The sequence below is a fragment of the Macrobrachium nipponense genome, chromosome 46 (genome assembly GCF_015104395.2).
Source record: "Macrobrachium nipponense isolate FS-2020 chromosome 46, ASM1510439v2, whole genome shotgun sequence".
Taxonomy (NCBI): domain Eukaryota; kingdom Metazoa; phylum Arthropoda; class Malacostraca; order Decapoda; family Palaemonidae; genus Macrobrachium; species Macrobrachium nipponense.
Window position 1 is genome coordinate 47,150,752 of NC_061106.1, and position 15,205 is coordinate 47,165,956.

General features: G+C 34.9%; 1 protein-coding gene across 1 annotated transcript; it reads right to left on the bottom strand.

Annotated features, from left to right (window-relative positions):
- Positions 1–297: 297 nt before the first annotated feature.
- LOC135215008 (facilitated trehalose transporter Tret1-like) lies at positions 298–11,831 on the bottom strand. The gene is made up of 8 exons (XM_064249544.1): positions 11,677–11,831; positions 8,649–8,729; positions 5,207–5,262; positions 4,862–5,012; positions 4,335–4,497; positions 2,733–3,473; positions 1,721–1,856; positions 298–1,114 (listed from the first exon to the last, which is right to left on the bottom strand). Exons 2-8 carry the CDS (start codon positions 8,710–8,712, stop codon positions 932–934), a joined length of 1,494 nt encoding a protein of 497 aa, XP_064105614.1. The 5' UTR covers positions 8,713–8,729; positions 11,677–11,831; the 3' UTR covers positions 298–931.
- Between the last annotated feature and the right edge of the window lie 3,374 nt (positions 11,832–15,205).

Consider the following 15,205-nt stretch of genomic DNA (forward strand, 5'->3'; position numbering starts at 1 on the left):
GGTGAGGGAAAATCCGCCCGCGACACAGCTACATCCGATGCTTTGACAAGGAGCAAAGTCCAAAAAACCGTGTTACAGAGACCCTGAATCTCATAGTAGTTATGACGAAGCAAAACAGACTCGTGGTGTCACTAGTTCAGATCCATACTAGTAGGGATTCAATCATACATCAGATCAGAATAGGAGAGGGTGTCAGTTTTGCTTAGTAGAAAGAGACACATGAATCTTATGATAACAAAAGTAAAATAAAAGACCTTGCAGATATATTGAAAAGGATAAACAAATAAAACACCAGTTTCAAAACTATATATATTTTTCTTAGGGTATATATGAAAATACCTTTTATTTTCATTTCCTGTGGGGAGCGATATCATGGCAGATAAAAATGGAAATATCAGATGTATTAAATATTATTTAGTAGCAACTTTATTGACGTGTTATGTTTTATTTTATATATAAGCAATAACAGTATGCATCTCTCTCTCTCTCTCTCTCTCTCTCTCTCTCTCTCTCTCTCTCTCTCTCTCTCTCTCTCTCTCTCTCTCTCACGTATACCTGTAATACTGCTTCGTAAGTTCATGCTGCCATCTGCTGTGAATTATTTAAAATACAATTTGTGTCACCTGTGTAGCATTGCAGTCATTGCAGGTTGATGTGGAATGAGTCATTTAAAATCAATGATCATGAAATATGAAAGTACTTCAGTTGACGCTATATAAAACCTGCTGATGTAGTCATGAAAAATCAACATTAAAAATGAACACAACTGCTTTTCCTAACACTGCAAAGAGTGATAAGAAAACGTCGAATGAAAGATTTTGCCAATATCCTTAACTAAGGTCCTTCACAAATCAATGACAGACTACAAAAAACTCAATACTCAAAATGACGACCGTATGATCTGAACTTGAGAAGGACGAAGGTGTGTTCGTTACCCTATGGTGATACCTTTAGTTTCATAGACGAAGACTAAAGTGAACACTATGCCCAGCGCAGAGAAGCTTCCGTACAACCAATAAAGGCCTGCTGGGGTCAAAAGGCTCTGCAGTGGGCTGTAGAGTTGTAGTGCTGCGATCGAGGTCACGTTGGCTGTTATAGAGCAGATCGCAAGTACCTGTGGATATAATGGGTTTGTGAACTACAGCTGGATTTTCTTAAGATACTCGAGGCTCGGCCAAAGAGAGAGTTTAAATCATAGGTGGTGCAAATAAGTAAATAAATTAATAAACAAAAACGAAATATTATTATTCATTTCGTTTAGTCAGCAGAAAGTGAATATATATACGTACATAGATTCATGCATATACATATATATATATATATATATATATATATATATATATATAAATATATAATATATATATATACTATATATACACTATATATATATATATATATATATATATATATATATATCAATATAATATATATTATTATTAAAATTATATATTAAAATAATTATATATATATATATATACTATATATATATATATATATATATTATTATTATATATTATATTATTATTATATATAACAATATATATATTATAATAAAGATATTAATTATAGATATATATATATATATTATATATATAGATATAGACACACATATATATATATATAATATATATATATATATATATATAATATAATATATGTATAACATATTTCCTTACAATACAGAAACAAACGGTAGAAGCATCAAAGGCGAAAGGCTGACCTTAGGTCGAATTGTCGTGGGAAAATACTCCGTGGAGAGTAACCATGGTAACGACCCGATGCCCAAACTACTGCCAAATGCCACAGTCATGAGCATGAGGCTGGGGACCCAACTCCAGTCGCTCCCAGTTTCAAAACTGATAAAAAAAAATTATAGATGATTAACCAATTAAATTTTAGCTTGAAATGGAAAGAATATCTAAACCTCTCTCTCTCTCTCTCTCTCTCTCTCTCTCTCTCTCTCTCTCTCCTCTCTCTCTCTCTGAGCATTCGATCTATACATTACTTAATCTCTGGGTAATTCTCAGTCATGCTCAAATCTGAGGTGACCTGGTTCTTTTTGTATTGTCTAAAATCTTAGATTCAACGTAGCGTTGCCAAGTAATGTTAAACTTTATTATATATATATATATATATATATATATATATATATATATATATATATATATATATATATATATATATATATATATATATATATATATAACATATATATATATATATATTATATATATATATATATATATATATTATATATATATATATATATATATATATATATTTTATGGACTTATAGTGTGAAATTATCGCGTTTCCTTGCCGGAATAAGAGAAAAAATATGGTGCATTTTAGGTTGCCAGTTCGTGAATTTTGAAGGAGAAACAATGCAATCATGTCGTATCACTTAAGAGCAGAGTTCAAACAAAGAATAAGGGAGAAATAGGAAAATTTTTTTATCCCCCATAAGGAGCAAGAGCAACAGAAATTACATAACGTATTGTTCAAAGCTGTTTATTTTTATTACTAAAATCGGTCCTCAAAATACTGTATTTGGAATTTGATATACTGCTTTAAGAATGTAGTTGTTAGATTAAGACCGTCCTAAAATATCATGAATAACACCTTCAGCAGAAACAAACTTAACTTTACCCCCATTCCTGACCCTGAAAAAGTAACAATGCATTATACTAAGCTATTTTATTCAAGAGGAATACTGTAAACTCGCTCCTTACCTAGAATCATCAGAAATAGTGAAATTTTGCATCAGACTGGGTGCACCCATTTCAACTTCTTCAGTATTTAGGAAGACGTATGTTCCCAACGAAGCGTAGCCAATGACCAGCAGGACCAAGGATGCCAACAAACACCTCCTCCTGCCAACCCAGTCCAGGATGAGGACCTGTGAAATGCTGCCTCCGAGTACAACGCAAAACACGATCATCGTCGTGATGTCCTTGTCGAACGCTACACCAGACGCCCGCAGCATACGCGTGGCATTCCCCCTGATGACCTCCACGCCACTGAAGTTGGAAATGAAGAACAACCCAGCAACTACCAGGTACCTTTTGAACACGTCGGATTGGAAGAACACTTTCCAAAAGGCAATTCCGACGGCTTTTTCATTCTCCTGCTTGAGCTGTCTGACCATTGCTCTGTGGTCGACGTCGGGTCCCCTGAGCTTTCTGAGAATCTTAATGGCCTCTTCTTCTTTCCCCTTGACGATGAGATGGGAGGGACTTCTGGGAATGATAGGAGCCACTACCATCCCAAAGAGCATGAAATGACAAGCAGAGAACAGGGCCGTGTAATACCACGGCATGAGGATCCCCAAGGCAATGATGAGGATGAAGCCAATGCCTTTCATCGTCTCGGTTGTCATTCCGGCAGCGCCTCGGAATTTGGCGTCGGAGATCTCCGCCAGGTAGCTGCGAGCTGCTATACCTTGTAGGCCGTGAGCTGCGCCGCAGAGGAATCTGTGGGTACGGAGATAGATTATTATTAAGTTGCCTCACTCGTCAGAATTCCTGTTGAATTGTCTCTTTCTACAAGGAAATTCAGGGGCAATCAAAGGATTTATAGAGCAAAGGAAACTGTTTACATGAAAATCTTTCACATGGCCATATCCCCCTTCCACCCTGCCGCCGCTCCCACGCCTCCCCAACAAAAAAAATGAATAAATGCAAATAAAATTAATGGCAAAGGGAAGCACAAACGCCTCTAAAAGACTGAATTTCCTAAATCCTTGTGGTGATAAGCACACGAAGATAAGCCACTTCCGATAACAAGTCTCGAATGGTGATATACCTGAACAGGTCCAAATCTGCATTTCCAAAATCTGTTAAGAAGGTAAAGGGAGAAAAGACTGGTTAGACAAGAAAGACATTATTAGCGTTGGGATCGCGGAATGAGAACAGACATGGTATCACCCATTCCGTAATGTCATCAATCACCATTTGTAGTCTAGACCACAATAAAGTTTATTTTAAAAATGAGCTTCCCTAGATGCTGACAAGGAGGGAAGTTTAATTTGTGAAGATAAAAAATCATATGATTATGAGTGAGTATGATGAGTGTTGCTGATTTCCATTTCGCTGCTAAACTTGAAATGTGTTTAAGAATACTCATATTTACTATGAAATTCTATTAAAGGATCCATTTACATATGTTCTAAAGATTGTAACCTTGATATAATGGAGAGAATGAAATCCAAAGTCCTTGGCTTGTGGCAAGATAATGTAAGAGACAGCTATAATCATGACTCGCAAATTTGAGTGCATTAAAAAAGCCGTAATTTTCACGATAGCAAAGACAAGGATATCAAAAGGAATACAGACCTTCCTACAAAGATCATAGGCACGTTATAGCCGAGGGCTATAAGGGTCCAGCCTATAGCCCCAGGAACTGAACAGATGATCATACACTTCCGCCGTCCTAGCCATGACACTAACATTCCACTGACCACAATGACTGGCAAGCTTCCAATGAAGAAACTACTACCTACAGAAGAGAGAAAGAACAGTGATTATGTAAATTTAATAAGAGAATTTTCAATGACTTTAAAACTATATGGACATTCTGTGTAGTCCGTCTCCACAAATTTTACAGATTTTATACTTGACATCTGAATCTGAATATTTCAGGGTTTCTAAGCCAAGTACTTTCTCAGCCAGTGTATGATTACAGAACATGAATTATGTAAGATGTTTTACTGAGACTTCAGGAATATTGAGATAGAAGTACCTATAGTTTACGCTCATTTATTATTATCCTCTGTCAACAAGACTTAGTGTAGCGCTGTCAAATTAAAATATGAATATAGATGAAACTGAAAACATTACATTTCAGCTTGCAAGATACTTACTCATAAAATCTAGTTGCCAGTCTGTTACTTCGAGTGAGGAATTATATATCGTCGATCTGTCAGTTTCCATGTCCGAAGCAAAGACGTTCGGCCACGTACTGCAAATGCCATCGTTCTGAGTACCAAGTGTCGTTCCTAAGATTATACCAGTCTAGAAAGATTTAAGGAAAATATACTTTCATCTCAAATAAATAGATTCAGGAATATTATATACAAAATTGGAATATTAATTTACAAAAACTTCATGGGCTCAAGTTAAAAGTCGAAATCAAATTACAAGTATGAAAGAAACACAAACAGCGACTCAACTTGAAATAAAACGGATGTAACGTAAATACTACTTACAACAAGAGCATACCGTCGCCTTCTTTGGGAAGTGGACTCCTGTGCTGAGCCAGATCCTGTTGTAGTAAAATTATACTCTTTTATTATACAAGTTACAATCAGGGTACCTTTACTGTGTTACATGAATGATAAAATAAAATCACACTCACTAATTCATGAAATGTAAAGCAAAATCCACAAGTACTGAGTCACCAACAAAAGGCTGTAATGTGAAGAGGAGGTTTAACTGGATTCAATAATAATAATAATAATAATAATAATAATAATAATAATAATAATATAATAATAATAATAATCCCTTCCATGAAAGCCTACAACACCAAGAAATTAAGGGAGAAAACAAGTGAGGTCAATGAAATAATGGGCACAATACACACCACCAGTATCACAGAAACAAATAACTTGGTATATGCAGGAGCAAGATTAGTAGCAGAACTGATGGGGATTCGAACACCAACACCACCAGCACAACCAACCCAACAGAAACCAAAACAGCAACCTCCTTGGAAAAGACGCCTGGAAAAGCAAATCATGGTGATGAGATCTGACTTGAGTAAACTGAAAGAGATGGCGGAAAAAAGGCTAAGAAGCAAGAAAACCAGGGAGGAACTCAACGAGAAATACAAAGTACAAGAGAGGGGACTAAACAACACAATAGAAGATGTAAAACAGAGGCTTAAGGCCAAAGCACATAAGATCCAACGGTACATGAACAGGAATAAGGGATACCAACAGAACAAACTATTCGGAACCAACCAGAAAAGACTATACAGCCAACTAAGAGGGGAAGACAACCACCCAGAAATTCCTGAAGCCGAACCAAGCAAGAGACTCTGGGAAAACATATGGAGTAATCCGGTATCACATAACAAACATGCAACATGGCTCCAGGAAGTCAAGGAAGAAGAAACAGGGAGAATAAAACAAAGATTCACAGAGATCACGACAGACACAGTCAGACACCAACTAAAGAAAATGCCAAACTGGAAAGCCCCAGGTCCCGATGAAGTCCATGGATACTGGCTCAAAAACTTCAAGGCCCTACACCCACGAATAGCAGAACAACTCCAGCATTGTATCTCAAATCACCATGCACCCAAATGGATGACCACAGGAAGAACATCCTTAGTACAAAAAGACAAGAGTAAGGGAAATATAGCCAGTAACTACAGGCCTATCACCTGCCTACCAATAATGTGGAAGTTACTGACAGGTATCATCAGTGAAAGGCTATACAATTACCTAGAGGAGACAAACACCATCCCCCACCAACAGAAAGGCTGCAGAAGGAAGTGTAGGGGCACAAAAGACCAGCTCCTGATAGACAAAATGGTAATGAAGAACAGTAGGAGAAGGAAAACCAACCTAAGCATGGCATGGATAGACTATAAGAAAGCCTTCGACATGATACCACACACATGGCTAATAGAATGCCTGAAAATATATGGGGCACAGGAAAACACCATCAGCTTCCTCAGAAATACAATGCGCAACTGGAATACAATACTTACAAGCTCTGGAATAAGACTAGCAGAGGTTAATATCAGGAGAGGGATCTTCCAGGGCGACTCACTGTCCCCACTACTCTTCGTAGTAGCCATGATTCCCATGACAAAAGTACTACAGAAGATGGATGCCGGGTACCAACTCAAGAAAAGAGGCAACAGAATCAACCATCTGATGTTCATGGACGACATCAAGCTGTATGGTAAGAGCATCAAGGAAATAGATACCCTAATCCAGACTGTAAGGATTGTATCCGGGGAACAATCAGGATGGAGTTTGGAATGAGAAAAATGCGCCTTAGTCAACATACAAAAAGGCAAAGTAACGAGAACTGAAGGGATAAAGCTACCAGATGGGAGCAACATCAAACACATAGATGACACAGGATACAAATACCTGGGAATAATGGAAGGAGGGGATATAAAACACCAAGAGATGAAGGACACGATCAGGAAAGAATATATGCAGAGACTCAAGGCGATACTCAAGTCAAAACTCAACGCCGAAATATGATAAAAGCCATAAACACATGGGCAGTGCCGGTAATCAGATACAGCGCAGGAATAGTGGAATGGACGAAGGCAGAACTCCGCAGCATAGATCAGAAAACCAGGAAACATATGACAATACACAAAGCACTACACCCAAGAGCAAATACAGACAGACTATACATAACACGAAAGGAAGGAGGGAGAGGACTACTAAGTATAGAGGACTGCGTCAACACCGAAAACAGAGCACTGGGGCAATATCTGAAAACCAGTGAAGACGAGTGGCTAAAGAGTGCATGGGAAGAAGGACTAATAAAAGTAGACGAAGACCCAGAAATATACAGAGACAGGAGAATGACAGACAGAACAGAGGACTGGCACAACAAACCAATGCACGGACAATACATGAGACAGACTAAAGAACTAGCCAGCGATGACACATGGCAATGGCTACAGAGGGGAGAGCTAAAGAAGGAACTGAAGGAATGATAACAGCGGCACAAGATCAGGCCCTAAGAACCAGATATGTTCAAAGAACGATAGATGGAAATAACATCTCTCCCATATGTAGGAAGTGCAATACGAAAAATGAAACCATAAACCACATAGCAAGCGAATGCCCGGCACTTGCACAGAACCAGTACAAAAAGAGGCATGATTCAGTGGCAAAAGCCCTCCACTGGAGCCTGTGCAAGAAACATCAGCTACCTTGCAGTAATAAGTGGTACGAGCACCAACCTGAGGGAGTGATAGAAAATGATCAGGCAAAGATCCTCTGGGACTATGGTATCAGGACGGATAGGGTGATACGTGCAAACAGACCAGACGTGACGTTGATTGACAAAGTCAAGCAGAAAGTATCACTCATTGATGTCGCAATACCATGGGACACCAGAGTTGAAGAGAAAGAGAGGGAAAAATGGATAAGTATCAAGATCTGAAAATAGAAATAAGAAGGATATGGGATATGCCAGTGGAAATCGTACCCATAATCATAGGAGCACTAGGTACGATGCCAAGATCCCTGAAAAGGAATCTAGAAAAACTAGAGGCTGAAGTAGCTCCGGGCCTCATGCAGAAGAGTGTGATCCTAGAAACGGCACACATAGTAAGAAAAGTGATGGACTCCTAAGGAGGCAGGATGCAACCCGGAACCCCACACTATAAATACCACCCAGTCGAATTGGAGGACTGTGATAGAGCAAAAAAAAAAAAAAAAAAATAATAATAATAATAATAATAATAATAATAATAATAATAATAATAATAATAATAATAATCACATTAGAAATATGACTTTGAAGAAGTAAGTTCAGTTTATTTACTTGGGATGCACCTAATAAGTATATATGTAATATATTTCACAGCAGTAATCGCATAAGCCATTAAATTTTATATTACTATAATGAGGTACTGAAGCTTTAAGTTCTCTCAAAAACACTCACCTTGTGTTATGTCTTGCGAAGGGAGAAATTCTGTTCCCTCAGTCGGACACAGAGAGTCTTTCATCGCTCTTTTGTCAGTCTCTAAAACAGAGTGCATCAGTTTCCATAAGACAGACGTTATTGAATGGTTCTATGGACATAAGAGTTAAACAAAGAATACGAAACCTGCAGTTTTCAGCTACAAATATATTACAAAGTAGATTCGAGAACTTTCGACAAGAATTGAAAAGGGGCAAAATTTATTTATGATAGCACTATATTGAATGTGACTGCAAATATAAAAAAAAAATAAAAAATCACAGTTAAAGAAAATAGGTGACGTTTACGGAACAGTAAACAAGCTAGCTATGTACTAATTTTAACCTGTTTTGTATAATTAAGAGAGAGTTTTTCGATGGATTATTTTAATGGTATTTACCTCTAGGGTAATTGCAGATAAAGCATCATCACGAAGTTATGCTTTTAAAGTGAAAACTATTAATTACGTTGATTACGCCAAACATTAAAGCCACATCCATATCAACTGACCACCATGCCTTGGGATATAGAATAATGATTATATTGCGTTTACTGTTTTATTTAGGATATATATTCTTCATAGTACATATACACATAAGGGAGCTTAATATGTTAGCATGTTTTATTGCCACGCAGAATAACTCCAAAGAGATTTAAAAGAAAATTCGTATACAAAGGGCTACAAGAAAGAAAAACTAAATAAATAAATAAATAAAAAATAAATAAATAAATAAATAAATAAACAAACAAATAAATAAATAAATAAATAAATAAATAGTCGTAAAAATTTAAAAAGCTAGTCGGGCACTGAAGTGCCCAAAAGAAAGCCCCCTAACTTGAGTCAAGTGGCTCCTACCGAAGAGAGAATTGGACACTGTATAGCATCGTTTATTGTTGAAATCTTTCTTGTGAATTCTAAGAAACTGTTGTCGTCAATTTGAAAGCGACGTTGAACAGGTTATTGGAGTGTTTTCGTCTTTAAATAACACAGAAAAGATTGTCATCTTTATTATCTTGTTATCTGGTGTATTGTCATGAAATCTACTTGGCTGTCCATGTAGAGACAGGAACAAATTGCATAATTATTGTCTCTCTTAGCTCTTAAATTTTGAGTAGCTGAAAGAAATTCTATTCTGTTCGTTTGTTAGCTGGTTTCTTCAGGTCGTAAGACCCAAGGGATATATTAATTTACCAATTCTAACATTTTTTTAAATTTTTTGTATGTATAATGGTTGTATTCACACAATAAAGCATTGTGGTTGAATTTGAAAAATTAAAATAGAGAATAAGCATTTACTCTTATGAAATGGCATAAATCAAACATAATATTTCATCACGAAAAGCAATTTCACTCCTTAATGGTATATTTAGGAGTGGATGAAAACGGCAGACGGTGTTTTGACGCCAAGATAATGGCAGCTTTCTTAAGAAAGCAAAAATGGAACCAACGTTGCCATAATGTAGGTCGATATTTCTTGGCCTTTTAGCTAAGTCGCTGTGCTACCAGCCCCGAAAATCACAAAGAGAGTGCCTCTGATGTGGTTAAAAAGAACTCGTTGTGGAGGTTGGAGGTATTGATCAGAATGTTTGTGTACAGCAGTATTCTCATAAATTATCTTTGACTTGGCAATAGACAGGGAGCATGAACTCTCTCTCTCTCTCTCTCTCTCTCTCTCTCTCTCTCTCTCTCTCTCCTTACTCGCTTACAGTTCTAAAGTTTTTCACTTTCTCACTCTCTCTCTCTCGTCTCTCTACTCTCCTTACTCATAAAATCTCTCTCCTCTCATCTCTCCTCTATGTTTGTATGTATATATTTATATATATATATATATATATATATATATATATATATATATATATATATATATATATGTATATATATATATTATATATTAATATATTATATGGATATGATATATGGATATGTACATATATATCATACATATATTATATATTACATATATATATATACATAATCTAATATAGATAATAATAGACATATATACTCTATAATTATATTCTATCTATATATATAGATATATATATCTATATATATATATATATATATATATATATATAATATATATCTATATATATAGTATATATATATATATATATATATATATATATATATATATATATATATATATATATAAATTATCTTATGGAAAGTTCAGTTGAGTAGCACTCATCCTAGCCAAATATTTGCAGAAAATGAATTTTAAGCACGTTATCAAACAAGTTTTATGAACCTTTTAAAATTTATACTTTTGAATACGTAGAATATCTGCTATTTCGAAGTCATATAAAACAAAATCTTCGGTATTTCATAAAGAAATGTATGATTTCCAACGCCGATGAGACGTGATGATGGCGGGAGCAATATTTTTCTAATACTGAAGAAATCCCAAAATCATGGCTGAAGAAACAGTCGCCGATAATTAACATAAAGTTTTTATTTTCCTCTTTTCTTTTGCTTTGAACAAACCTACATTCCTGGTGGTTTTGAGGTGTTGTTGCGCTTACTTTACAGGAAAAAAAATCCCAGTGTACTGTGGTTTTTGTAGTTTACTCACAGTATCAAAATAGACGTTAAAATACAAGAAGATAAAGGCGAGATTCCCCCATACAAGGAATATAGTATTCTACATAATTTCTTATTTTATCAATGAACGAATTACGTCAGGTTGAGATGTGTATCCACCTACATTCCATCGTCATAGAAAACCAAGTTAACGAAAATATCACATAAAAAATTTACAGAAAATTCTCCCCTATTTAGTATAATTTATCAAACACGTCGTTAAAATACCTGACTTTTCTAAACAGCTCTGCTAAATCACTACCACTGCTTATACCTTACAGGAAATAGCTATTAAAAATATATTTCTGGGACACAACGATTCACCGAAGTGCCTTGATCCACACTTATTGACAAGTCGGCTGCTTTTCTTCAAGAGCGCGTTTTCACTAGATTTCCAGGAAGCCTGAAATGATGTTATAAACAAACCTCTTCTCGTCTGACCGTGAGATCCAACGGGGACGATGAAGCGAACTCGAGGGAAAAGCCAGCAAGCAGTCTCGGAGACAGCACGACGAACGCAACTAAGTGACTGCTGAAATAATACTACGGCTCCAACTTTGTTTTTGGCTGTGGACTCTTTTTGTCAAATCGATATCGTGCAACATTAGGTGCCCTGCCTGGGGCCACCTCCCCTCCCCCTCCCCCTCCCCCCACCCAAACACAACATTGTACGTAACTACAAAGCTAAAAAAAAAATGCGTTTCGAGATAAATTGGTTAATAGGCGGTTCGAGATGTGCCCTGAATAAGTATGAAGACAGCGAAAGCAAGCACTTGACATGACGTGATTTGTACCTTGGATGCGCAGAGAATAGCTTTACATTCCGACTCACCGAAGAGTTAGCAAGTGTCCAAATAGATATACGAGTGAATCATTTTAAAAATTATTAAAAAAAAAAAAAACTCACTTCAGCTTGTAGCAATTCAGCAGAAGCATTTTTCCTTTTAACAGTTATTTATTTTTTCAACTTTCATCGTTCTTTTTAAATTTAATAAGTTTGACTCTAGACGTTACTTTTGTGCAGTTTCTAATTCTTCATAAATTATATGCCGTAAAAGCTACAATATATATATAATATATATATATATATATATATATATATATATATATATATATATATATATATATATATATAAGTAGAGTGTCTTCTAACAACAAGTAAGAAAAAGAAATGGACGTGGGCGGCGGGGCGTATAATGAGAATGTCAGATAATAGATGGACAAAAAGAATAACAGAATGGGTCCCTAGAGATTGCGAACGAAGCTGGGGAAGGAAGGAGGAGAAGACGAAGGATTGACGATCTAAGAAAATTTGCGGGTATAGACACTCTATGAATAGCTATACTGGCATAGAAAGACCATTAACAGAGGGGAGTGGAAGGGCATGTCTGAGGCCTCTGTCCTGAAGTGGACTAACAATGGCTGATGATAATGATATATAGAGATATATATAGGAGATATAGATATATATATTATATATATATATATATACACACACACACACACACACACACACACACATATATATATATATATATATATATATATATATATATATATATATATATATATATATATATATATATATATATATTCCTGCGAGCGTCCATTTAGACATTAATTTTCTTTTCCTCGACCAAACTAGAAAACTTGCAGGAATAAATAACGGGACTTTGAGAAATAAGAGAGAATTTGAACTGGAGGAAAAACGAAAGAATTAGAGTAATATATATATATATATATATATATATATATATATATATATTATATATATATATATCTTTGTAAAATCAATGGAACTTAAACCCCGATTACATATAAAATATAATAGGCTTCCTGAATTAAAAAAAAAAAAAAAAAAAACAAAAAAAAAAAAAAAAAAAAAAAGCGTGATCCTGCCAGGACTCGAACACACGCTGCTATCTACTGTCACTCGAATCACTGTCTCACACCAACTAAAGTGCTCACCTTAGACGCCTGTGTCTGTCACTGGGAGGATACTTAAATTGACGCAGAGAGGGTGGAATTTAACTGTTATCAATGATGTTATTACGTAATTACATTATTCTCGTGTCGAATCAAAGTCTCTTTTTCCATTTACGTTGCTTTTTCATTCGATTTCTGACTTTTTATGCACTGAATCATTTGAGAATCATCAAAATAGTGTTTGCACAACACTCAGATAGACTATGGACCCAGTTGAAAAAAAAAAAAAAAAAAAGACATTCAAAGAAAACGAGCACTTCGCGCAGTTAATACGATGGGTAACTGCGTTAACTCAGATCAAAGTTTATTCGTTTCACAGAAAATTAACCTTAGATGACTTGTAAATAAACTGAGTTTCTTTTATGATTGAATGAGAGAATAATGACAGTGATCTAATATGAAAATTATGTTTCCATTATGAATTTTTGTTCCGTAAAATGATTTCATTATTTTTTTTTTTAATTTCAACATTATAAAATAACTTAACTAGTCCAGCTTACTTGTACTATTACTTTATTTTTTTACATCTTTAATACTATATATGGCACTGTAACATGAACAGAAAAAGATGATCGTCACATACTGTGAAAATGAGAATGATTAAAATCCTTAAATGCTTGGTAATTATAAATAACTCCAAGATTCAGTGTCTAGTAAAGAAAATAACAGTCAAACATTAATGGTGCTTACTGAGAATCTAGTTCTAATCACTCAACACATACTAAGTTCTGCATAAAAGACCTTGAGATATCTCTCTCTCTCTCTCTCTCTCTCTCTCTCTCTATGCCACCAGAAGTGGTAAACAGCAACTGTGCAGAAGAGTTCAAAAGAAAGCTAGACAAAATCATTACGAAACTGTGAATGAGCAGTAAAATCTGCTCCTGGAGATACGTGAGCACACGATATGTCTCCTCAAATTTACTAACAAGCCTTTGAGGCATTTTAATACTTGTAGTTCTCTCTCTCTCTCTCTCTCTCTCTCTCTCTCTCTCTCTCTCTCTCTCTCTCTCTCTCTCTCAGGAACCCTAAAACTAAAGACAAACAATGACAATTAATTGTCCTTATGACGAGCTGTTAATGAATTATGATCAACAATATATATACGTATTATATATCTCGATATATATATATATATGTATATATATATATATATATATATATATATATATATAGGTAATAAAATTAATATATATAATATATATATATATATAATTATATATATATATATATCATTATATATATATATATATATATATAATATATATTAATATGATATATACTATATAGTATATATATATTATATATATATATATATATATATATATATATATATATATATATATATATATATATTATATATATATATATCATCCAACGAAGTAGTTCACATAATAAAAAAAAATATACGGAAAAGAAAATATTAAATGTAATGTACGACTAAAACGGATATTATTGACGCGAATATTTTCCAAGCGAGCCCTCTGAGTATGGTACTGCATGACACTTACTTGTCGCCGTTCTTTACAGAATGTCCGTTAGCTCAGTTGGTAGAGCGTCAGAGTTCGGTTACTCACTGAAGGTCGCAGGTTCAAGTCCTGTACGGGCTATATCAATTTTTTGGTTTCAACGGAGTAACTTATGTCACCCTACACTGGCGATCAAGAAATTCTTCATAATAGTTCTTGGAAATGAATAATCAATTTTATTACTTACATAACTGAGAGAGTCTCTAAATGAGTGGTTAACGAATGGTTTCACCCCATGGACCACCAACCCAATAAGCAGTATGCCGTGGACCATTTCATTCTTGATCAAGATAAAGAAGTATACGCAACAAGCGTTTGGGTTTGAAATACATATTCAAAATAATTCCGAGAAATTAGACAAAAGAACAGCCAGCTAACGTTTTAATATTTCTTAAAAACATAATTCCCTGGAAGAGGAACAGCTGTGTAACCTTTTGCCCTAA